At 35.4% G+C, this 25692-nt stretch overlaps 9 protein-coding genes and 1 non-coding gene across 10 annotated transcripts; 4 read left to right on the forward strand and 6 right to left on the reverse strand.

The window, feature by feature from the left end:
- Nucleotides 1–276: 276 nt before the first annotated feature.
- On the reverse strand, nt 277–4815 carry YCF1 (ATP-binding cassette glutathione S-conjugate transporter YCF1; the record flags this gene model as incomplete). Its single annotated transcript, XM_003674757.1, has 1 exon — nt 277–4815. One exon carries the CDS (start codon nt 4813–4815, stop codon nt 277–279), a length of 4539 nt encoding a protein of 1512 aa, XP_003674805.1.
- Nucleotides 4816–6300: 1485 nt separating this feature from the next.
- Nucleotides 6301–6918, reverse strand: NCAS0B03480 (uncharacterized protein; the record flags this gene model as incomplete). The annotated part of the gene is made up of 1 exon (XM_003674758.1): nt 6301–6918. One exon carries the CDS (start codon nt 6916–6918, stop codon nt 6301–6303), a length of 618 nt encoding a protein of 205 aa, XP_003674806.1.
- Nucleotides 6919–7411: 493 nt separating this feature from the next.
- On the forward strand, nt 7412–7484 carry NCAS0Btrna15R. Its single transcript has one exon. It is a non-coding gene; the product is annotated as a tRNA-Arg (tRNA).
- Nucleotides 7485–7612: 128 nt separating this feature from the next.
- On the forward strand, nt 7613–9541 carry RGP1 (Rgp1p; the record flags this gene model as incomplete). Its single annotated transcript, XM_003674759.1, has 1 exon — nt 7613–9541. The coding sequence occupies one exon, from the start codon at nt 7613–7615 to the stop codon at nt 9539–9541; it is 1929 nt and encodes a 642-aa protein (XP_003674807.1).
- Nucleotides 9542–10532: 991 nt separating this feature from the next.
- Nucleotides 10533–12743, forward strand: HPR1 (Hpr1p; the record flags this gene model as incomplete). Its single annotated transcript, XM_003674760.1, has 1 exon — nt 10533–12743. The coding sequence occupies one exon, from the start codon at nt 10533–10535 to the stop codon at nt 12741–12743; it is 2211 nt and encodes a 736-aa protein (XP_003674808.1).
- Nucleotides 12744–12877: 134 nt separating this feature from the next.
- Nucleotides 12878–15094, reverse strand: NCAS0B03510 (uncharacterized protein; the record flags this gene model as incomplete). The annotated part of the gene is made up of 1 exon (XM_003674761.1): nt 12878–15094. The coding sequence occupies one exon, from the start codon at nt 15092–15094 to the stop codon at nt 12878–12880; it is 2217 nt and encodes a 738-aa protein (XP_003674809.1).
- A 976-nt stretch (nt 15095–16070) lies between these two features.
- On the forward strand, nt 16071–16736 carry MTQ2 (S-adenosylmethionine-dependent methyltransferase; the record flags this gene model as incomplete). The annotated part of the gene is made up of 1 exon (XM_003674762.1): nt 16071–16736. The coding sequence occupies one exon, from the start codon at nt 16071–16073 to the stop codon at nt 16734–16736; it is 666 nt and encodes a 221-aa protein (XP_003674810.1).
- Nucleotides 16737–16790: 54 nt separating this feature from the next.
- DOP1 (Dop1p) lies at nt 16791–21842 on the reverse strand (the record flags this gene model as incomplete). The annotated part of the gene is made up of 1 exon (XM_003674763.1): nt 16791–21842. The coding sequence occupies one exon, from the start codon at nt 21840–21842 to the stop codon at nt 16791–16793; it is 5052 nt and encodes a 1683-aa protein (XP_003674811.1).
- A 379-nt stretch (nt 21843–22221) lies between these two features.
- Nucleotides 22222–23349, reverse strand: PEX7 (Pex7p; the record flags this gene model as incomplete). The annotated part of the gene is made up of 1 exon (XM_003674764.1): nt 22222–23349. The coding sequence occupies one exon, from the start codon at nt 23347–23349 to the stop codon at nt 22222–22224; it is 1128 nt and encodes a 375-aa protein (XP_003674812.1).
- Nucleotides 23350–23642: 293 nt separating this feature from the next.
- Nucleotides 23643–25403, reverse strand: MKC7 (aspartyl protease; the record flags this gene model as incomplete). Its single annotated transcript, XM_003674765.1, has 1 exon — nt 23643–25403. One exon carries the CDS (start codon nt 25401–25403, stop codon nt 23643–23645), a length of 1761 nt encoding a protein of 586 aa, XP_003674813.1.
- Between the last annotated feature and the right edge of the window lie 289 nt (nt 25404–25692).

Consider the following 25692-nt stretch of genomic DNA (forward strand, 5'->3'; position numbering starts at 1 on the left):
ATGAAGAAAGTGTTTGTGACGCTACTATGTGTAGTTCGCGGCGGAAGAAAAATGAAGCGCTTTTGTGTCATATTCCTTTTGAGGTTAGTACCAACTTTCCCAGTATAGTCGGGCCCAAAGAAGATACGCTTGGGCATTGGTGCTCTAGGTCTTGGATATCTTGCTCTTAAACACCTCTTAAATATAGGGTCTAACCGTTCCCTTTCATTGATATAAATTCTTATTAAATAACAGTATGTTAGATGATAAGCATCTTACACTATTTTACATAGAAGATTATTTGTTCTGTAAACCTGCTTCTTGACATAAGGAGTAAAACAAAGAGGAAGGATTCTCCAACAACTTTTCGGGTGAATCAAACTCCTTAATCGTACCATTATCTAGTACTATTATTCTGTCACTGTCCATAATGGTGTTTATTCTATGGGCAATAGTTAAAATTGTTCTATCCTTAAAAGCTGTACGAATCGTTTCTTGAATAACCTTGTCAGTTTCAACGTCCACAGCGGCTGTAGCTTCATCCAATAATAAAATCTTTGATGGGACTAACAGAGCTCTTGCTAGACATAATAATTGTCTTTGGCCCACACTTAAGTTGTTACCACCTTCTGTCAATTGATTGTTCAATCCTTCGTCACCCATTGAAATTATGTGATCCTTTAGATGTGATAACGCTAATACATTCCAAATTTGTTCATCAGTGTATTCATTCGTTGGGTCTATATTTTCACGAACTGTCCCCTCAAATACTTGCGAATCTTGAGGAATAATTGATAGTTTATGCCTTAAGTCATAAAGACCAATTTCATTAATTGGAACATTGTCGATGACAATTCTACCCGAGCTAGCTTCAATGATTCTAAATAAAGCCAATGTTAAAGATGACTTACCAGCACCAGTTCTACCCACAATACCGACTTTTTCCTTGGGTTTAATGTGAACATTAATGTCCTTCAAGATTAAGTCTAATTCAGGTCTGTAACGTGTAGAATAATGTTCAAATTTAATGTCACCTTCATCAGGCCATGTTTCAGCTGGTCTATGGTCTTCGATTACTGCTGGTGCTTCGCTCTTCAAGTCAGAATATTCTTTTATTCTTTCGACAGAAACAATGTTTGTTTCTACTTCGACTGTCATTCTAACAATCCAGTTTAAGGACTGTGTAATTTGCAATGCATAACTTAAAGATAAACCAACCATACCTGCAGTTAGCGTCCCTTGTCTCAATCTAAAAACAGATAAGGTTGCCGCACCTAAGATAATAAGGGAACCAATAGTTTCCAATCTGTATGCTAACCAACGGTTTGCATTGACAGATGGATAAAATGCACTCATATTGTTGTCAACACGGCATTGGTTAATATGTGTAAATCTATGTTGTTGTTGGTAACCTCTAATTGTGGTAATACCACCCAATGTTTCTTGGAAATGAGAGAAAATAGGAGATTTGGTAATGGAATCCAAACGACGTAATTCTCTTGATGTTCTAAGGAAGTATTGTTGATAATAAATATAGAACACACCTAAGGGAATGATGATGAAGATAAATTGCCAAGTTGTAAAACAAATAACGATAATCGTGAAAGAAACTTTAACTGCATTCACAAAGAATTGAGAGAACGTTCTACCCAATACTGAATCGACTTTATAAACATCGTTGGAGAACCTATTCAGAATACGACCAATTGGAGTAGTTTCAAAAAAGGTCATTGGGGCTCTCAGCACTGCAACAGTCATCAAATTGTGTAAATATTTGGAACCACGAATAGTACAGTAGACCCATAGAATGATAGTCTGGATTAAAGTAGACAAAGCAGAGAAACAGCCTAAACCGAAATAAATAAGTAAATAACGAGCTGCGTGGGGATTACTTCCGTACTTTGTATTGATTTCAGACCAGTGTTTTAACCAAACACTACCCATCACGGAAAGGAACATGGACAAGACGACGAAAAATGCAAAAATTAAGACGTTTCTAGGGTTACAAGCCTTGGCATACTCGATATAGATCTTCCAATTAACTTTACCTTGTTCACGGTGTTCCCTTCTGGCTGTATCTTCATCCTCACCAAAGTCAATACTGCGTAAAGTAGCATCACTTGCTCTTCTTAAACTTTGAACTTCGTTTGTGACCAATTGCATATCTTCCAATTTCTTCAATTCTTTCAATTCGGCTTCCAATGGGACGCTTTGTTCGTGAATATTGGAACTTGATGTCGAAGGAGTAACATTAGACGTGGAATCAGTAGATTTCTTACCATATTCTGTAATTAACTTACTTAAGGGGGATGAATCATCTTTCATAATTTCATCGTAGGTACCTTGTTGAACAATTTCACCATTTTCTAAAAGAGAAACTGAATCGGCAATGGATAGAACAGACACCTTATTTGTTGCCAAAACCTTGGTCTTGGTGTGCAATAGACCGTTTGGACCTAGGACGTGTTCAACCAAATGTCTTGCAACATGCTCATCGACTGCTGCCAATGGGTCATCTAGTAAGTAAGTATCAGCTCTTGAGTAAACAGCTCTTGCCAAAGATAAACGAGCCTTTTGACCACCAGAAAGTGAAATACCCTTTTCTCCAACTAGAGTTTGATCTCCATCCATTAATACTGCCAAATCGATTGTTAGAGCACAAGCCTTGATCGTCTTTTGATAAAAGTCTTCATCATATTTATGGCCGAACAAAATATTTTCTTTGACAGTACCATTCATAATCCAGGCGACTTGAGAGACATACGCAACGTTCCCATGAATGGTGGCAAACCCTTTCACTCTGAATAGATCACCTAATATACTTTGAATCATTGCACTCTTACCACTACCGACCTTTCCGACGATACATGTCAATTCACCCTTTTTGGCTTGGAAATTAATGTTCTTCAAAGCAACTTTGTATTCTGGTTTACGTTGCCACAAGAAAGTAGCATCATCACCGACATTGATAGCCACATCGCCGATATTTGTTACCTTTGGTAAACGTTGTACAGCATCCTTTTGCAATTCCTCGTTGGTTAAGAAGGAGAACAATCTACCGATAGACACTGAAGTTTCTATAATCATAGTCAAAACGTTTGGAATAACCATCAATGGGAAGTGTAGTAGATTGAAAAGTGTTAATGCTGGGAATACTAAATCGGTAGTCAATGGTCTATTTTCAGTGTAAATGAAGGCGGCGAATGTACAACAAGACACTAAGAATGGGACAACATTAAATTGAAAACTCATCAATGCCATGTAACAACCTAATTTGGTTAAGTTCTTCAATTCTTTATTATTTCTCACGTTCTCCAACTTCTGTCTGTATGGAACTTCCCAGGCGTATAATTTCAACGATTTGATATTATTCAACATTTCACTAATAACACGAGTTCTCTCATCTTTGTATGTCATTTGTGACTTTTGTAATTTCTTTTGAACTCTTACCAAATATGAATTGATAGGAATCATAATAACTAGGATAAGGACACCAACCCACATTGATTTCCCTAAAAGTTTATAAAGGGAAACCAAACATAAAATAACTTGGAATGGTGCAGACCATAATAATTGAATAAATTGGCACATGTCTTGCAATTTCTGAACATCCACACTCATTAAGTTGACAATGTCACCAGTAGACGAGGTAGCAGAGGCCTCGTTAGATAATACAAGAGCCTTTTGGTAAATGACAGAAGTTAATGCACTTCTAATATTCATACCTGTATTAAAACAATTCAAGAAGTATTGATGTAAAACAGAAGTTTGAGTAAACCCTACTAAAAACATAGCAATACCAAGCATGAAACCTCTAACTATTGGTAAATGACGGTATTTCATGATAAAAGAGGCATCCAAATCATCTTTATGTTCCTCGTTATAATCATTAACAAATTTAATCAAAATTCTCAATAATTGTGGTTGTGTGAAAGCCATCAAATCGTGAATACCTTTAAATAAAGCCGCCAATATCATTTTACCACCAAAAGTGAAAAGTAAAGCCCAAGCTAGGGAAGGATTTGCTTTATGTTTAATTTGGTGTTCCCAATTATGTTCAAATTTATCAGATAATTCAGAACTATTAAAGCTTTCTGGTAATTTGTATAAATCAGTTTCCATTAAATATTTCTTGTAACCAATTTGCATCAATTCAGACATCCACGAGAAGGTGATTCTGGAAAAGATATTTGCGGTATCATAAGGATTCACTTTTCTTCTTGATAAGTGTTCTTGAATTTCTTGATATGGCATCAATGGCTTTGTAGGTAGTGCTTCCAATAACAATACAGCAACAGAAACAATACTTTGGAATACTGTGAAAATAAAGACGATGTGACCAAAAGTCCATTTATCCTCGTATGTGTGTCTAATTAAGAAATTAATCACTTTGGCAATATTACCAACAGATTCGAATAACCAGTAGAACAGAACAATGCTGCTTGCCACTTTACATCTATGATATTCAATCCAATGTAAGGATACGGCCACAAATAGCGATAACAATGTTAAAGTGTATTGACTTATAACGGTAAAATCCTTGTGCTTATGATGTGGTAAATTCAAGCATGATAATGCGGTAAAACAGATTTGTAATAGGACTAGTGAAATTCTAGAAACGATGATCCAATTTCTTCTATATTTCACCCCGGGGTGCTTCATAGTACATAATCGAATCAATTGCCTTGTACCAAAGATCAACATAAATAGAGACGCTAAATTTAAAATCACTCCATCGATGAAACATTGTGTGAAGTCACCATAAAAGGATATGGGACCAAATCCTTCAGATGACTTACAAGCTTTGCAAATCCAAGCTTCGAAATCGGAAGTCATTGTGTTTGTCTTCCCAATTAATGAACGGTGTATTGGCTGCAGTAAGTTTATGAATTATTGCTCTACGTTATGAGTTAAGAGTTTGAAAAGGTTTATAACAAGATGAGCTAGATATCTATTGGTATATATTTAAACATTTTGTCAGGGTGTTAAGTGAACTAAATTGCCTTTTCTAAACCTGAGCTTACTAAAGTACGTACCCTCTTTTTACAGAAACGGCACCTTTAGTGAAAATAAGGCCTTGTGAGGGTTTAAAAAGCGTTTACAAGTAAAGCCCTAACCAATGTGGGTCTTTGAAGAAAAAATAGGTTTCAAAAACTTCAACCCTTGGTAACCTTATTTTTTTTTAATGAAAGAAGTTATTTTATCCTAAAAGACGCCGATAAGCCCTAATAAAGCCACAGTGCAAAGATTACTAAGCGGTAAAATATTGTGAGAACCAAAATTTTCGTTGCCATACGTAATGGAATAATACTCTTCGTATTATTATCCATCTCATTTCATCTCAGCTCTTCATCTGTATCCCACCTATGACGCAAACACAAGCTTTAAGGCATTACGTGTTTTAGAAGTGGTGCAGTTTTTACGCTGACAAAATTGACTCTTTAAATAGGGGAGTAACCATAGAGTAACTATGGATTCAGGTTTTTAAAAATGGAAAATGTTGAAGGCGAAACATGAGTAGAGTTATCAGAAGGTGCATCTAAATTGTCAGTTGTTGGTGTAGTAGCAATTGCATTAATAGCTCGCTCATTTATTTTGATGTCAATGGCGATTCTTTCAATATCAGAGCGCTTTAATTTTGGTTGATTATCGAGGCCATATCGATTAAGATAATCAGCAACAAATTTTTGTTCACCCGCGATATCTCTCCATTTGAGACGATATCCATTCAGAAGATCCAGATATTTCGAAAATGAGGGTGAGTCTCCCTATCCGAGCGACCAATGCTCACAATACCAGCATTATCAGTAAAAATGGTGATCTGAGTTGAAAGGATTAAATGAGCCTTTCTTTATAGTATTTAGAATAGCGAAAACTTCACGTTCAGAAGGACCAAATCTCTATTGCGTTGGAGTAAATCTGATTGAAAAGAATGTAATTGGATAAAGGTAAGTCTTCCCTTGGTATAATTCAGGTTGACAGACCATAGATGTCTCTCTTTTTTGACTAGCATCTGTATAAATGTATGCTCGTAGTTGTGGATCAAACAACATGAGTGGTAACGTTTCGTAATCGATTTCTAAACTGTTTGAAAATGTGGTGTAATATGGTAAATAATTTGGACTTGGATATGTTATTGTTAATTGTTTTAGAGTTAGTAACCTTAAAAAACGGTTGTAGTAATTTGGAAGCATTTGGTATAATCCCAAGAAGGTAATAATAGGGATCTTGGTTGAGTTCTGTAATAAATGGGAAACAAGACATAAGTTGACAAGTTCATCTTGAGTAATTCGAACTAATAAACCACTAGCTAAAGATTGTTCAATATAAATCTGGATAGCGATTTTTAGATCCACCACTGGTAAAGTAGGCTCTCGGTTTCTTGTAATCGAAACCTTTCAGGTTAACAGGAGCAGTTGACATTAACATAAATGAGCAAGCTATTAATGCAATTAGTACTACTCCAACAACGATAATGTGTTTAACCGATAGAGAGGGAGTAGAAGCGAAGACGGCTGAAAACCTTGACTTTAGAATTTCTAAAAGATTGGCTTTTTTTATTATAAAGAAAGAAGTGGATGATAAATTAATAGTAGCAATGGGAGAAGTATCAATATTTTGATTGTTGACTAATATGTATTCGTGATCATCGTCTAGCTGGTATTTCAATTCACGAAGAAGTGGTTTACCAAATATGCTGCGTTGTTGTTCTTCTGGAATAAGATAAAACCATTTCGCGATGGACTGCGATTCAATGGTGATACGAAGTTGTATTCTTTTGGTAACAATTCGTGAAGGGCTGAAGGCAGGTGAAACAATAATTAGATCACATGATTTTATCTGTATCTTGTCAATAGCAACATGTTCGAATAAAAAGCCCTGTATACGTAATATGTATATAAAAAGCCGTATGAAAAATAAGGAGATTCTTTTGCCCATGCACCACTTTCTTTACGGGAATGTGGAGGGCAAGCATTTAAGAGTGGGATAGCCTATGTAGAAGCAAAAAATAGTACTAGCCGTAACTTCACACCATATTATTCAATCAAAAACATTTTGAATAAGAAAATGAGTAAATAACCTATCAAGACTTAGAGTTATTGGTCTATTTATACCCATCTTGATATTGGAATACGAACTACGAATTTGTATTTCAATGTGGACAGACACGAAAATCTAAGATTAATCGTGTCGCGTCGATGGCTGCATGGTATTCAGTTTGTGTCTTTGTAGAAGACGTTGTACCAAAATTGATATCTGGCCTCTTCACATTAGGATATTGGTGGTACCGCTATTCAAAACTTCTATCCACCGATTATATCCCTTCTTATTACTCTTTTCTTGCGCCAAAGACAAACGATCTATACATACAGAGAAAATTATTGAAAGCGCTTATTTGGAGAGATCCACGTAACAAAAAGTAGAATTCTTGTTCCTCGTGGCCCAATGGTCACGGCGTCTGGCTACGAACCAGAAGATTCCAGGTTCGAGTCCTGGCGGGGAAGAAAATTTTTTTACCAATCTTAGTCAAATATTAGAGGTGACTTACACCATTTGAACAATGATTTAGGAAGTCTGAATCCTCCAACAAGAACTGAAGAATCAAAGATCTATACTAGACACACATATACGTATGCATACTCATCGAATTGACTCCTTCCTAATATCAGACAATGTCAGATTGGAGATTGTTCATGAATCAAATCCGTACTTTGCAGGAGAGCATATCTCTATGGTATTCCGTTTGAGACATTTGGGACTTCCTCAAGAATATGAACAGATAACGACTGAATTGAATGAATTGCATCAGAAGATTGAAGAAAAAGCTAGCAATCCTGCACAAAAGGAAGCTGAGACAAAGAATAATTCAACTTGGACAATGAAATCCCTATTTCAATCAATTAGGAGAACCGATGGACAGGCTGATGAGAATAGCCCAACAGAACAGGAGAAGTTACTATTAGTGGAATTAATGAAAAAATTGGAATATCATAAGCCAGTCGAACTTATATCAAGTTTTGTTCAAGTATCTGGTATATGCCAATTTGATCCTGATATAATTAACTCTGAGAAATTTGATGATATAGGTAATAAGATGGCTGGTATTGACCGTTTGGCATCAAGGAACTTGACGAGCAAGGTTAATCAAGAGGAAGAAATATCACACTATTACAATTCCGATTATACCTCCGTCACTAACGGTCTGTTATCATATGGCGATAAGAATGCTGTAAGTACGAACGCAGATGTTGTTCTTGAATTAGGTAGTATACAAAATATTCCGGAGTATAAGCAAATTCCCATTTTTATTGTTCCTCAGACCTTACTTTTCACCGAATTAACATTGGAAGCAGGTGAAGTCAAAGTATTCCATTTTAGAACTGCAAGACTTCCGAAGGAGCTTGTCCCAACATATTTGAACTCTCAAAATATTTCCATAAATTATTCTTTGGAATTTGGTGTTAGCAAAATTACATCAGAAACAATGAATCCATATTTAGTTAAGGTACCAATCACTGTCTCCCCCTTCGTTGATAGTAGTGGGTGTCAATTTATGGCTACATTGAATAAGAAACCTTTTATACTAAAGCCAGGAAGTGTAAAACAACTAAAAAAAACACATTCTAATAAGAGGAAGGTATCCACGGCATCTACAGTTTCATTTGGGAGAAGAAACTCCTCGATAGTCGATTCTCAAGAAACGAATGAGCTTGTTGAAAAGGCAAAGCAAAACTTTATTAAGCTTGTAAAATCAAATCAAAATGGTTCCAAACACATTGAGGAACTTGTGGATCTGCAACTTCAAGTTCAATTCCCCCCACTTGATGATACTTCAGATAATGATTCAAGCTATCTTAATAAAGATGGTGTTGAATTCGTTTCAAGCAAAGAAACTTCCCATTATTCTGTACGAGATACAATATCTTTATTAAGGGAGATGTCGAGTACTGGAATGGTAAAAGAGGGGAATGATGCTAAACCTGATGATGCAACATTACCTATTTTACAACAACAACTAACAAACTTGCAAAAAAACTATTTAATCAACCGAAATGGCGAACAGATAGCAAAACTGACATTCTCGAAAGAATTTTTCACGATTTCCGAGGATATTGATCTAATGCTATCATTTAGTAAAGATTCACCAACTTCAAGAAAGGTTACTGCAGTAACTGTTACCCTGGAATCGTTCGAATCTATAAATTCGAAATTCATTATTGATTCTATGGATAAGCATGGCGTTCCCAAGGTAACTGCGATATACGAATCACATCACATATGTTTTGATGAATGTAGTTCTTTGCCGGTTAAACTACTTGTCCCAAAATCACCTATGAATCAACTATCAAGCCAATTTAAAACAGATGTCTTCCAATTAAAATACATGTTGTTATTTAAGTTTGTACTGGCTGATAGATCAAAGAATGTAGCACTAGAACAATTTTATGAAGATAAGAAAGGTACACTTTTCCATTCAAAGGAGAGCCTAGAAGGTGAATCTTTTTCCTGTCGAGTTCCCGTTGTAGTTTTGCCAACAATACATGATATGGGTGGTTGGTAGAACAATTCTCTATCTTCAAATGCAAGCATGGTTTATTTATTTTAACTTACCTAGAAACATATAGAATGACATTCTGTAAGTGTAGCATTTTATAAACAAGTTATTACATTGTTATTATGTAATAACGTGGCTGATAGTTTTTAAAAGTATTACGATTAAAAACTTGATGCATAAATATAACATTTAAACTACCCAGATGGTAATTGGTTCTTAATAACAGTCAATGTGCATTCTTTGATAGAAGTCATTAGAAAGTTTGAGATTATGGTTAGTTGAGCAAACAAGCCATTTGAAATTTTTGTTGGGCTCCAATATTACTAAATAAGAGATGAGTGTTTAAATATTTTATTTACTTAGTATGAGTGTTTGTTAGTTAGAAAAAAAAAATTAACCAAACCTTCAGATAAGATAAAAACAATAATGTTAGCGTTATTACACAGTATCCATAACCGTTTGTTATAAGTCTTTTAATACGGGTAACCGTTGGTTGGCCACCTTCGGAGGGACACGATCCGATCGATCACCGGACGTGTCAGACCACTTAGTATGCAAGTAGGGGGTTGCATTGTATTGGACACTATGTCATATGCTAACGTATATAAGCTACCATGTTGAGACGTCTTTGACTGCTGGACCCTTTGGGTATTTATTTATATTAATATATATTACTTACGTAATATAAGGAAGAATACTTTGAATTAAAGGATTACTCTTAACAAATAATTGAATAAGCGCTGTATTAAAACCTCTATATTTCTCTCAAAATTCTAATAATATTATAACCACACTTGGAAGTTCGTTTATTTTTTTAGTATATGATCCCGTGATCCTCATCTGTCGACAAAGATCGTCTTCAACGTTATTTAATTTTTCGGAAATTTCAACCGCCTGAAAACATAAAATTGATATGAAATATAAAGACTACATACAAAGCCAATAGATTCTCGATAATTGACTTGGCAAACCTACACCAATTATTCCCCAAAGAAAAATGAGTCAATTTGAAATCATAATACAGAGATGTGCGAGTTCTCTGCTTCCTGTATTAAAAAAAGTGTCTGATGAACATAAGGAAACAATTCTACAAAAGCCACTAGAGGAGGCCGACTTCCCGGAAAATGAACTGTCTCTCAAATGGGATTTATTACCCACCGATTCACGGGAGACGAACAATGATCCTTTGGTAGATTTAACTTTAAAAAGAATAATTACTGATTTATTTTCCAACTTTTTGACGAAAGATGATGAAATTTCCCAAACCGACAACTTGTCCTCTAAACTAACATTGGCCGCAAGTGCACTGGATTTTTGTTATAATTCTAAAAAAAATAGGCATAGCCCTAACTCCTGGTCATCAACATATTTTGATCTTTTCGCCACAACACTTGATTTATTGACCTGGCCAGCTGGTATACTCGCCTTTTGGCCATACGCAGAGTCTCGTTTAGAATGGTTCAAATCAAACACTATAAAGGATGACGATAGTAAAGAAATCACTTCAAATATGTCCAATTTAATTAGTTATAAAGCACCATTATCTGAACGATTACGTCATTGGAATGAGATGTTAGAATCAAGCGAGATAAATTCATTTCTTAATACCCCAGCACATTTTAAGATGAAATATAAATTACAGAAGTTTTTATCGGAATTGTTGCCTATCTACGAAGAGTCTAATTTTAATAGATCAGCAACTATTTCGGAAGCTCAACATTCAGGAAGTTCTTGGAATAGAGTCGATACCGAAGGTAGAAGAAGAACAGCACCAGAAATATTTTTCGAAGATTATATCTTTATCATAGAAAATTTAATAAGCTATCCCATTGGCTTTATTATTTCGCCAATAGAACAGAGGAAAGATATAGAAACAGCATTACAATCCTTAATTGATGCTTTACTTGATAAAGAGGATTCTTTTTACAGGGAAATGAAATCGAACCAAAAAAAGCTTGGGACGATTAACAACAAATTAAACATCAATTATCAGTCCAATTTTGAAAATACTAAAGTTCAGACTCCACGTTTCCTTACTACATCCGAACCCATGATGATAAAAAAGCAGGAATTTTGGCAAGAATTTATGACATCACAAACCGAAGCACTTCCTCAACCAACCTTATTAGATATTTCGACCACTAACCCGACTTCATTATTTGATCAAATGATGACATATACAAATGATTTCTACAGAAAACAATTTATCTTACAGACCTGTTTCGTGATGTCATTTATTGAAAGATTTATAACGTCCGAAGATATACGAACGTTTTATAAAACTTGCTTTCAAAAAGATTCAACTATGCTAAACGTCAACTTTGACAATTTCAAGCAAAGCGATCCGAAATCCAATAAGATATCTACATTTTGCCATTTTATATTGAAGAAGCGTATTTTACACTTTTATAGTACGAGAGACCCAGTGTTCACAAACCTAATTCAAAAATTATTGGATTCTGATTCCCTTTTTCTGGATACCAAAGTTGATAGCTTCAAAAATTTCCAAAATTTTGTATTACCTGAGGAAAGAGTGATGGAGGTTAAAGAATCTGATTACTCATTCAAAAAATTCGGTTTTATTAAACTAGGTAATAAAGCAATAAACAATATATGGAAGATCGAAACTGGTTTAAATAATATCAACAGGCCTACTTCCAATTCCGAAACCTTATTTGACGAATTAAGAGAAAAATGGCAATTGAAGTCCACGAACAATGAGTTCGAAAAAGAACATCAACCAAAGGATATGATAGTAAAGCGCTGGCAATTATTGCGGTCACTACGAGGACAGTATCTTTTTAATTTTAATCAATTAAACGAGGATGTTGGCATTGATGGTCTATTTGATGCATCTTTAATGCAACAATGGACGGAAAGGAAGAATAATGAAAAACTAGAGGATCTGGCACATAAGGAGAAGATTCATAATGATAAACTCCAAGCAGCAAGGAGTTATATGGCAGAACGTGAAAACAAGAAAAGGGCTTCTGAAGAAGGAGCAGAAGAACCGCCTACCAAAATTGCTAAAATTGAGAAGGATGGACCTCCAGTTCAAAGTTTGATTGAAGCTACTGAATCTGAAATAAATAACGGGAAGACTGCATCCAACGCAATCACTGCTGCTCCTAATGTTATTGAAAGTCCAGCAGGTCAGCTTACTGAGGATACAACGGCAGCGGCAGAAACTAATAACAAGCAGACTTAAATTATTCACATCTCTATAAAAATAGTAGTAAACTCATTATAAAAGGTTTTTATTTAATGCATAAAGTTACATTCGCAATAAGTAGACTATACTATAATGATAATTTTAACAATAATCTTGGTGGCGGTCGGGTTTCAAAATTTTAAAAATATGGTTTTATTTGTTCGGACTTGATCTATTTCGCCGTCAGCATGCACTAAAACTGTATTCCAATTCTGAAGATGACCGAAGGACTTAAAAAAATGACTCAAGTTACTTGCAAAATTAGATTCATCAAAACATAAGCTGTCAACATCCTGAGAGGAAGACAAATCAAGAATCACTTGAAAAGTGTCAATTTTGATTCCTGGAAGCTTCAGGTCATAAGAATAGCTAATTGTTCGAATAACTTCTAAGGCCAGAAGTCTTAGTAAAGACTCCGTGGTTGTAAAATTACTGTCAATAACCGAATTATCTAATAATATTCTTAAACATGGAAATGTTCTTTCTTCTAAATTTTTGGTACTGAGTAGCGATGACTCCAACAATGCTAAATTTAACGTGAGAGTATATGGTGAGTCAATAGGTAGTTCAAAAAGTATCACATCATCAATTATAGTGTCATCAATATTAAATTGCCCTGATATAGTAGGAGAGGTGGGGCTTGTAGCCGACGATCTTCTTCTGTTAGGTTGCAAGCCAGTGGGGTGAGAGAATGTTATAATGCTTTGTCTTCTTGCAGTATTATCATCAAATCCTGCCAAACTATTCCTTCTAAATTCTGAGGGAGAAACGGAATAATGAGAACCACCAGTTAATGCAGAATCAATGGCAGCTGCACCCTCTAATATATTTCTGTAGGCCATCGTAGTACTGCTTACCGAAGAAGAAGTAGAACTTGACCTTTTAAGCTCATCCATCATTACAGAACGTTCATAGATGTTAGACAGACACGTCAAAGTTAAACTTTTCAATGGGGGTAGTTTACAGATAATGCAATTATCTTCATGTACTAATCCTAAACTCTGTAACGATTTGGTGGTAGTATTAATAATCTCAATTAACTTGGCTTCATTCACTTTAATTGATAAAGAACTAGAAGTCCGAAGATTTGGAATTAGGAAAGTCTGCAGTAAATAACATTGCCATAAATTTTCAATATCGATTATCATATTAGGACAACTAAAACACGTATTTTGAAAAACAGGATCAATAACAAAGTCAGAATTCTTAGCGTCTACCTTTGTAATGTATAATGTGTCAATTTCGTATGGACAAGCAAGCAGCCATTCCAATTGGTCAGATCTTAGTAAATTTAATTGCAATGTTTTGATAGTTGCACCAGAGTCAATCAGATCTGACCATGGTGTAATGGAATTTCTACTGTTAAAATATTCGAGATGGGGAAAATCACAACTCTGAAATTTAACTAAGGAGTTAGAAGCTGTGTTCCATTTCAAATTTAAACGTCGAATATGTGGAAAAAATAAGTTGCAAAATTTGGGGTCAATGGCCCTTAAAGAAGGAGATAAAGTGATTTCTTCTAAGACTTCTGACCCATCTATTGGCGGATATGTGACACCAGAGTTAAACCCATTCAATCCAATGTACTTGCAATGAGGTAATTTATACGTTAGTTGCTCTGATGGGATAGGGAAATTGGTAGAACCTATAATTTTTAACTTGGGACATTTGGCCAAATAATCGAAAAGATTAATATTCGGATCGGTACAACTGATTTGCCTTATTACGCTCAATCCTGGAGCAATTAAAGTATGTTCTGGATTCTTTATATCCAATGAATAGATTGACTTTAAGTTGTAAATATATGTTGTTTGAAATAATGTATCGACATCACACATCCCTTGTTCAATGGGCAATGAATTCCCTAGGATATGCAATTCACGAAGATTAATACAAGTTCGGTATAATGCTAATTCTCTGAAATATAATTTGCTCAGGAAATCCACAGAAGTGTTATAAATAACGTTAATATTGGCACCCTCTGGAGTGTCATGACCAATATAACCTAATATTGCTGCTATTGCATCACTATACGATCTATCTGATTGAATAATAATCAAATAATTTCCGAATTTCTTCAGAAAGGCTCGAAATAAATCCTCATCAAAGGTAAGTAGCTCATCTGTATTAAGTATAAAATTGTTTGAGTTTGTTATTAATGTGTTATAATCCAAAGGGAATGTCTTCACACCTGGGCCGTCATGACCGTCTTGTACCAGAACTATACCAACTTGTGCCTTAATAAAATCTCTGAAATAGCCAGATATCTGAGCCCACGAAATAAAGGTTTGGCAGCTATCCAAACCAAGTTCTACAATCTTTTCGAGAACCTCTGTAGGGAGTTCCATATTCGTAGTTTGTTTCAAGTTCAGTTGAGGAAAGGATCAATATTATAACGTGTGGTGTTACGGTAACAATAGATAATAATGGTAGTGTTAGTAGTCTTGCACATATTAAGTACACCTTCAAGAACATGTGTTGGTCTTTACTACTAAGAAGAAGTGGGGAATTACTTCATTAGTCATAAACGAAGATCAACAACTCGTAGTCAACTCCGACAGCTCGTCGTTATTTTCCCGCACACCCTTGTTTCTTTCTTCTAATTCGTCATACAGGAGTCTTCAATCAAAGAAACTGTTAGAGAAGTAGTATTCATGGTCTTAATAACTGCGATCCTTGCGATGTATGGTAGTATACACATTAAATACTCAATCTGAGAAAATATCCTTCTTACATAGTCTATAATATACGCAATCCCTGCAACGAAATAGAACAATATCCGGCTATATTCTAGGTCATCATCTATATCAATGACCACCTCTCAAAGTCAACACCAAATGAAGTTGCATACCATCTATCAAATTAGCAGAACTGACTGTTTGTTCGTCATCACTTCAAAAAGCGGATCAGTTGATCAAATTTATACGAGTTAGTAACTATACCTTGCACTGTCAGCTCTATAATCTCATGGGATAATTTAATCATTTACACATACATTTGTTTTCCTTGGAAAATTAGTCTTTGTTGAGATGGAGGGATGCCTTCCTTCTCTTCAAGCATCTCCTTAATACGGTACACTGGGTCTGTACCTTGAATATCCACTGGAATTTCCTTACCAGTTAGCGTCTTGACTTTAATAATCATATTATTAACCTACTTATCACCTCGTTTCCCTGTATTTCGTTGGTAATATTCTCTTTTTCTGTAGAAGGCTAACATTACCTCGAAATCAAGAGTTGAATAATAGCGAACATTTTTTCACTCGACAGGAAGCACGATCAATTGCTTCAAGAAACAGTTCAACATTTACACTAAAATATAATAATGCTAGCGACACCATATATCAAATGTGACTACGATAAAGTTTACGAACCAGCCGAGGATAGCTTTCTTCTTTTAGACTCTCTTGAGAAGGAACAGCAATTCCTAAATGAAAGATTCCATTCTCATCTATCTGTAGTATGTGAGCTGGGCCCCGGTTCAGGAATAATTACGACCTTCATGTTACAGCATGGGATACCATCCAAGAATAAATCTATATATTTCGCGCTAGACATAAATCCTTGGGCTTTAGAGGCTACTCATGCCACTGCAAAATTAAACGCTTGCCAAGATAAATTCCTGGATACTGTTCAAAGTGATTTAACCTCCTCTTTAAGGAATAAAGAAATCGACGTATTGGTATTCAATCCACCATATGTACCAGCTGACAATGTTCCAATGGTTCCAAGCTTCAAAGACGATATCGATGAATGGGTGGATCTGGCACTTTTGGGAGGAGCAGATGGAATGGTTGTCACGAACAAAGTACTTAAAAACTTGGACATCATCCTCTCCCCCAATGGTGTTGCATACATCTTATTCTGCGCCAGAAATAAACCAGAAGAAGTTGTGAAGGGAATGAAGGAAAAGCATGGCTGGAAGGCCGAATTAGTCGAGCATAGAAAGGCAGGTTGGGAAGTTTTAAGTGTTTATAAATTTTATAGATAAAGTCATTGGATAAAAGGTTCTATGAATAACTAAAAATAGTTTGTAATACATACTTCAAGTGAAAATATCAAGCATCAGATCGTTTTCACAAGCTTGATAATCAGTAGCTTTCAAACTGTAAGTGGTCTCGTAATGTGAGTAGCTTAAATTTTGGAAGAAGTTCTTCAATTGAGTGTATTTTTCAATACTATGTATACCAGTTAATAGCGGTAACACAGTATCAGCTTGGTTAGCAAGGTTTAATGTATTGAGCTTATTACTTTCAAACTCTTTGGTCTCAAATATTTCATCCGCCAATGCTATATATGGATTTGTTTTATAGATACAATTAATCGTATCAATAACAAACAACCATTCATTCGTAGCACTAAATCCTTCAAGATTTAGTGACAATAACAAGTCTAAAGTTTTACAAATCTGTAATACAATATCAGAATCGATTTCGGCCTGTATCTGTAATGATTCATAAAATTCTTGTAAATTAGTTTGGAGACAATAAGTAATCATAGACCAAAAATCATTGAAGTGGGACTCAGAAAATCTTAAAAACATTGCTCGAAGTAAAATCCAGCATTTCGATTGAATTTTAGATTCCTTGGATATTAGATATTGGGAGACACAGGATATTAACGCTTGGAAATGTAATAAGTAGGTGTCCTTAGGCGCAATTAACAATATATAAGAAATTCTTAAGAAATTATGACATTTATTATCAATCTCTGCATCATTCCATGAATTAAACGCAATAATTGTTGGCGTTAAACCAACCTTTTTGGACTCAGTAACAAGTAATAAATCACTCATTAACCTTGCCTTAATGTCAGCATACAAAGTCCATTCAAGTATAATTTCTCTCCAGATAGGATTCGTCCCAATTACATGTAACTTTTTATCATCTTGAAAAAAGTCGTTTAGTAAATTCCTCCATAATTTAACTTTACTTCCATATTTGGTAATCGTCAATATAAGATCTGTAATATCACTAGAAAAGGTGGTATCACCTTTATTTTTCAGAGCTGGAGAAATATACTTAGTTACAATAGTAGTTATAGTTATCCCAAATTTGTCACCACTAACATTTTCATTGACTATACTTGAAATTCTTGGAATTAAAAAGTTAACGTCAGCATAGGTTTGAGGTTCAACAGTGGATCCTGAAGTTGAATCAGAAAGTGCATTAGAAATGTACTTCATAAAAGTATCAGCTATGTCTCTTCTTATACGTTTCTGTTCACCGAATTGAGACCTTGCTATTTTCTCGGCTATAATACTCACAAATTTCAACACTAAAAGTGATATTTCATTGTAAAACGAATAATTAGTAGAAACTTCTTTGAAGAATATGATGAAGTCGCCGTAAAATTCTTCAATAGAGGAATTTTCTAAAGATACAACGTATCGAAGAAGGAAGTGCATTATTTTAACCCCAGATAATTTTTTATATAATGAAGTTTCAACCCCATTAATTTTAGATGTACCTATTTTTGCAACTGGAGAAACAGAAAACTTCGCTGAAAAACTCCGATTGTACCTGGAAATTACACTGGAGAAGATATATGGAATACTCACAGCTGGTTTATTCCCATCTAGGACATGGATTAGGGTGACTGTACTTTCATCATCACGTAAACTTATCATAGTCTCTAGAACCTCAGAAGGTTCTAAAAAAAATAGTTTCTCCAACAATTCCTTAGATTTGAATTTAAATTTATAAGCATTGTAGTTAGAAACTTCCTGAGCATTTCCCTCAGTAGAAGTTTCGGCATGTTCATGCGACCAACACCATATATCAAGACAACACTTAATTACTTGTTTGAAGCATTGGAGAATAACATCTCTTTCACCTTGAAGTTTCGAATCCATCGTAGATGACTCTGAATAAAAAACATTTGAAACAACTGATTGGAAAAAATCACCTTTCGAACCTGCACCAGTGAGTGTTCCATCTCGTTCAGCTGCAGTCAAATATCCATGAGATATTTGAAGAAGATCCTGTATGCCGCGCATGAATAAAGAAATAGATTCGAAATGGCTACCAGTCTGCTTAAATAAGGTAAAAAGACGCTGGATACTTTGGACTAATGACGACGTCAAAGGCAATATCATAGTGAATATGGACTGCTCAAAATAAAAGGTACTTTCAGACAGTAGATTCACATACGAGGCGACAACTAGAGGTGCCTCCATTGTAGTTACGCTTGTAACTAAATAATCAATATACTTCAAATGAGTGGCGTTGTCATCAAATATATTCAACTTGATGGTATTCGCATGTGATAGTCGGAGCACCTTAGACACAATATCCAACAATGAAACAGCAATCAATTCAGACTCTAACTCTCCACCATTAATATAATTAGAGGACATATGCAATAGAAAAATAACGATATCCTTAAAATTGCTTTCAGATCCATCTAATAGACAATCAAGCAAGATTAATGAGCTTCGAATACTCCTGACATGGTTATTTTGTTTTATATCCAAAAATTTCAAGGTTGCCACTATCATTAATGTTTTATAGGTAGAAGTATCTTCATTTGGCCACCTATCGATCGAAACTGATTTAGTCAATTCTAAGCCAAAATTCTTCAAAATTTCATCACTGTTTGTTTTTAAAACATTTGTTAGGCTTTGCACATAGTATGTGAATGCATCCAAGTCATCTAATTCTATAAGATTACCTCTTTCAAAAAATTGGAAGTTTAATATGTTTTCTACCATGATCTTGTAGAAACGATTCGAGGATCCAGAAGATAGAATTAGTGATATCCATTTCGAGACACTAAGGTAGTAAGGATTTTGATTATCAAAAAGTTCATCCATGATCAATTGTAGTGGATGGTTCAAAATGGATGTATCTGAACCAAGTCTAGTCCACAGCAGATCCAAAACAGCCAAACGTTTCGTAACATCTTTTTCTTTAACAAAGCAATTGGATAATGCACTTTCAATGTACTGTGATGATATACACCTTTCTAAAGATTTCAGGCAATTGATTGCGACAGATTGTGTTTTAGCCTTTTTCATATAGCACCACAGACGTTCCATAACAAGTTTAAGCAATTTCATAGAATCAATAAAAGGCATGCGGCTAATGAGGTAATTACTGTAGATATTTACTATACCAATTATTGGATTAGATTCTCCTGATGATGGGTAATTCCTTACGGCTTGAAAAATTGGTTGAATGAGTTTATTTTCTAACGAGACTTGAGGGTGTGATTCAACGGTATCTGATTGAGAAGGAATTTTCTCAAAAGCCAAGATGAAAACAGTTGCCATTGCATTAACGTTCTCATAGGTGACAAGATCATCGATAAGTAAATCTTCCATTCGGCGAAAAATCAGAAATGTTAAATCTTCTGAACTGAAGGGGAATAGCGACATATCTGGATTTTCAGGGATGGGCACTTTCAGAGGGTCAGCTACACATTTATAGTAGTTCAATATTTTATCCAATATCTTATCAGTTTCAGCGTATTCATCATCGTTCAAGCTTGAGTGGTTTAATGGTAAGAATGCACGTTCAGGAATGTGATCTAACAATTTTTTACACAAATCGTACCTCAAAAATGACGAATCCTTACTGTTTGTTTCAGAGGTTGGGAAGGATAAAACTGCCAACAACATCAGCGGTAGATGGCGGACAATTATTTCTTCATCATTGCTTACATTAAAGGTAGATATAACAAACTGCAAGAAATCTAAATCGTGTGAAACCATCAACCATTCAAACATTTTGCCCCATATAATATTTGTTTCCACGGCATCGAAGAAACTACTGGCAGCCTTGATCACATTTTGGTTTTCAGAAAACTTTTTTGCCGCAATGAGAAGCTTAATAAACATTTCTGGTATAATTAATGAACCTATTTCCCATCTGTCCATTACGGCTAAGCATATTTTGAAGGCAACTACCAACGTTTCCTCTCTTTCAAGCATATCATTCAGACCCTCTATAAGAGGCTTAAACCCATATTTGGAAAAATATTCATTATTTTGTCCAAGATCATCTGAACTGATCTTTTGAGATTCCTCCTTTGTTAAATTATTTGCAGAGGTGCCGGTAGCAGGTCCAAGAAGCCAATTCCAAATTCTTCGATTCAATGACATATCTTTATTCAAAGCCGTCTTACAGCAACTCAGTACCAGTAGCTTAGTGTCATTAAAGTTTGCCAATGTTACTAGGACCGGTGAGTCAATTCTTAACCGCTGGACAAGTAAGTCCAATAATCCTCTTTTAATCAATAAGTCATTTTCGTCATCTAAGCAACGAACCATACAACGAATCAACATTCCTGGTTCAGGAGAGACCAAACTCTTCGCTTCTGGTAGAAGTGTGGATAAAACAGTTTCTTTTTTATTTTTCTTATCAGAAGTGTCTGCAATTTCACTCTTGTTTCTTTCTGCAACCAAATGGGGCACCTCATTTAATGATGGAAACTTTTTAGTTAACCATACAAGTCCCCCTAATCTTCGATCTTTGCTTGTTGTAATTACTAAGAATGTTGTTTGCCAAAATAATGAATCATCTTTTAAATTATTTTTCAATGTTTCAATTAATCTCATCGTTAAAGGTAAGAATTCGTTACTTTCGTCGTCAATACCTGGAAACAAACTTGCTAACAATGGTCTAATCAATAGTTTTAATGTATCTGAAGGTAGAACAACTAAATATTTCTCATACAACTCAATTAGATGAGATTTTACTGTCATGGAAGCATATGACATCAAGGGTAAAATCCCTGGGACCCAGATATTACTCTCTGCCGATAATGTTTCTCGTCCAATATTTTCGAAGATAAATGTATAAACCTCTAATGTCTTTTGATGAACACCTGCAGGTAGACTAGGGGACAACGATGAGGTGAGTCTTCGGCTGACCTGGTAAGGTTCGGGAACGTAATATTTCACATTTTGGAATTTGGGTGTCCAGCTTTGTAATGCCTTTAATAATGTACCTAAACTGGCTATATAATCAGCCCATTCTGTTACTGAATCAAATCTTTCGAGAGCTCTTTGAATACTTGTCTGAAATTTCTTTTGCTTTGAATCCAGATGCTTACTATGCGAGTCAATTGTAAATGGCTTTAATGGTAACGACATTCTATCAACAATCGCAGTGTGTAAGATGAAATATGGGAGCGATAATTATACACTGATTGACTTTCAAGGATGTAGAATTGTTTAATCAACGTTTAAATCTTAGTTCAGTATGTTACTACACCGTATACGATTATTTTCGAAGGGAAGCTAGACTGGTTTTTTAGTACGGTAGGGTAAGCATAGTTTCCCTTTTGAGAAATATTGTTGTGCCGGGATTTCTTCGGGTTACCCTCCTTAAAATATGCAATGATCTTCAAAATAAAGAATTACTCCGAAATGAAAGGAATATGCATAAATATATTCCATTAGATAATCCTTTTAACTATTAAGGTCTATTAAGATTATATCATTTCCATTGGAAGGGTATTAAAGTCCCCCATCAACCTCTTAGTCCATTCCATATAAATACGTTACCATCCCAACCTGTTGAGGCGACATATCCCGGTTGGCCCCACATACTCCAATCGGCTCCAAAAACGAATTCAGTATGCTGGTTCATAATAAACCTGCAACCATTCCCAGTAAAATCGAGACTATTGGTTTTTCCAGTTTTTCGTTGTTGTATAGGATCATAACTCAAATCATTCCAGATCTTACAACTCATATCATATGAAGTGGAGAGTAAGATATCCGAATGATGAGGAGACCAAACAACTTTTCTGACAGCCAAGTCATGAGCATTGACTATTTCATTAATACATATAGCTGCGTCCCTAGCAACTAACATTCTAAAGTCCCAAATACGGATACTATTATCAACACCAGCTGTGGCTAATACATTGGGTCTATATTTATTGAAATCTGCACTAAGTACCTCCATTCCCGCATGAGAAAGGAAATTTCGTTGTGTATTATATGGATCCCTTAAATCGAATATCGTTGTGTATGAATCCCCCGAACAGCATATGAGTAAATTTGGATCATGAGGTGAAAATTGTGACTGATATATGCAATCCTTATTATTGTTATTATTAGGCATGTTTATCTTATGAGATGGTTGAATTTGAATATTATTTCGTCTTTTCGGTATTATTGGTTCCATTGAATCAAGGTGTTTTTTCCATTTTGGTGTAGGTCGTAACGTTAACAGACTTTCCTTTCTTGTTGGTGACCATATCTTGACAGTACCATCCCACGAGCTACTTGTAAACATGGTTTTGTTAATTAAATTCCAATTACAACTCATTACCTCCTTCTTATGTTCATTGAATATGGCAATTGGGTATTTCGCCAGATCGATGTCGAACAACCGTAAAGATCCGTCACCTTGTGCTACAACAACTTGCTTTTCATGCTGTTCATTCCATGCTATATCAAAGAGACAATCTTGTGTCAAGAATGACTTAGTTTCAATGAGTTGTCCATTCGGTGCTATATCAAGGATGGATAACCGGCCATTTCCCACTAGACCATAATTGGATGCGGATGCTACAGCGAGCTTGTTATCGAAGTAAGGCGAGTATTGGACATTATACCCGCTGAACCCTTGCATATGATACTTTAGCATATTGATTGTTTGGTATTTCTTGGGGTTTCAGTGAAGACGGTTTTTGGGAAGTCAGTCATATATGTGCATTGTCACTCTCATCTATTAATTTCCTTCGAAGTGCGCGATTGCGGAAATAAATTCTCGTTGCAGCAATTGACATTATTTGCATACAAAAAACGATGAAATATTGAGAAATGTCTGGTTATTCTTTTCAAAGATTATTACATATTAAATACTTTTGTAAAAGTGATAACATTTTATATACTGAATAAATGAGTGAAAAAAAGAACGAAAAAAAGTTCATGGCTTTCTTATAATAGATAAGCCATAATCAACGATAATAACGAACCGAAAATGGAAGAAGAGCTTCCAACCATCAAGGCAGGAGCACCATTCTTCTTTTGTGACCCTGTGGCAGAAGTAGATGAGCCTGACGTTACTCTGGAACCTGAATGAGTTGAAGTAGCAGAGCCATTTGCTGGGACTGTGAATATATTACCTCCAGTTGAAATTGGCATTGCCTTTGACCATGTTTCAGAGTATAATGGTGCTTTAATGGCACTTGGTACACTGTCTGAAATGATTTGGATGTTGGAATCCAAGTTTTGTGTTCCTGTGTTGGCCTGAGCCAACGAAATTTCATAGTTATCTAGATCATAAACGACATAAGCATGAGTTAGGAAGATATCACCCAATAGAATATGCTGAGATTCTTGTGGAGCCATGGCTAATACGCATGTATTTCCGGACGTAGGTAATAAGAAATCACTTACAGGACCAGTTATATGGAATCCACCAAAATCGAAAACGAAGTTTGTTGAAGAGCTAACACCATTGCAACTCATGGCGTAAAATCCCAAGGCTGAAGAATAACGAGCACCTAATTGTCTAGCAATGGTTTGAACGACCTCTTGAGGGAAATAACTAATGGTGGTACCAGAATCCAGTAATGCTGGAAACTTATTTGTTGTCACAGTATAATTCTTGGAATCATTTTGAATACCAATACCGGCTAAGGTCACATCAAATTGAATTGGATTAGGGTATCCTTTTGATGCAAGGATATTTACCATGGGGACGGTGTATAAGTTACCTACATATTTTGTATGGTCTACGGCACCAAATAATACGCTGCCCTGTTTGGCATCTAAATCATCTAGGAAAAGGGAATATGAAGTTGAATCGATGGCTCCTGATTGCTTCAAAAGCATTGGAAAATTATTATATTGGTATAATTTACTGGTAGACCCAGAATATGTTGTTTCTAACCCTGGTAATCCAATCCCCAGAACCCCAACGGTGGAATTCGACATATTTGCAACAGCAAATGAAAGTCCTGTAATGTTCAAACCACCAAGATTTAAAACATCATGAGCCCAAGTTCCCGAAGCAAATGTTGAATCACCATAGCTTGTTAGGAAAGAGGTGAAATTAGTTTGGAAAGTAGAGGATTGATTCTTATCAAAAGTTCCATATTGAGAACAATCTATAGTACGTTCACTAAGAGCGATATTGTTTGTCTGTGTAGGAAATACAGGACCTCCAACAGTATTTGTAGATGTCACACCTGTAGGAATATCAGTTTCAGACATGGGAATAAAACTGAAATCGCTGAAAAAACCAGTCAAATCGCTTAGATTGGTGACAGTAATTTCCGTAAACAAAATACCATCTGGAAGATTGGAGTCATCCTTTCTCATAACATTTTTCCCATTACTTGTAGATGCACAATATGGATTATCGGAACCCATGATCCATAAATCTGAAGAACCTGTATCCACCAAAACTGTAATCTTTTGCGAGGGGGTACCTATCAATAATTCTACAGAGTAGAAACTTTGTTCATTCTTGATTGCAACGTTCTCATATGATCCATCTCTTTTTACGAGAGCAAAATGTGGTTTCTTATCTGGAGTTGCATCTTCGTAACTATCTCCCACCAATTTATTGAATGGTAAAATGACGTATTTACTGCTTTGGTCTGTGGTTTCATGTTCCGGTATCGTTGATGCCAGTATATTTGTAAAGAGCAGCGACGAAGAAAAAATATACTTTATAGTAGAGAGTCTCATTATTAGTGGTCTTTAATGCTCGTTGTACTTTTTGTTTGTTTCCTCCCCTTTAGATGGATGATCGAGTTTCGATGGAAAGCTGGATTAAGTGTAAAGTGAGACGACAGATATGAACGACCCACGTATAGTCGACAAGGAATGCAAAGAGCTGTTTACTTATAGTACATGTATAGAGGGGCAAGTAATAGGAGTTCACCTTTGTTGGCAATGAGGAGTTGGAGACGTTTATTTTTATCCATCCACGTTACGTATAAATTTCGGAACTTGACGATTACGTATTTTCCTTAAT

Source organism: Naumovozyma castellii, chromosome 2 (assembly GCF_000237345.1).
Source record: "Naumovozyma castellii chromosome 2, complete genome".
NCBI lineage: Eukaryota > Fungi > Ascomycota > Saccharomycetes > Saccharomycetales > Saccharomycetaceae > Naumovozyma > Naumovozyma castellii.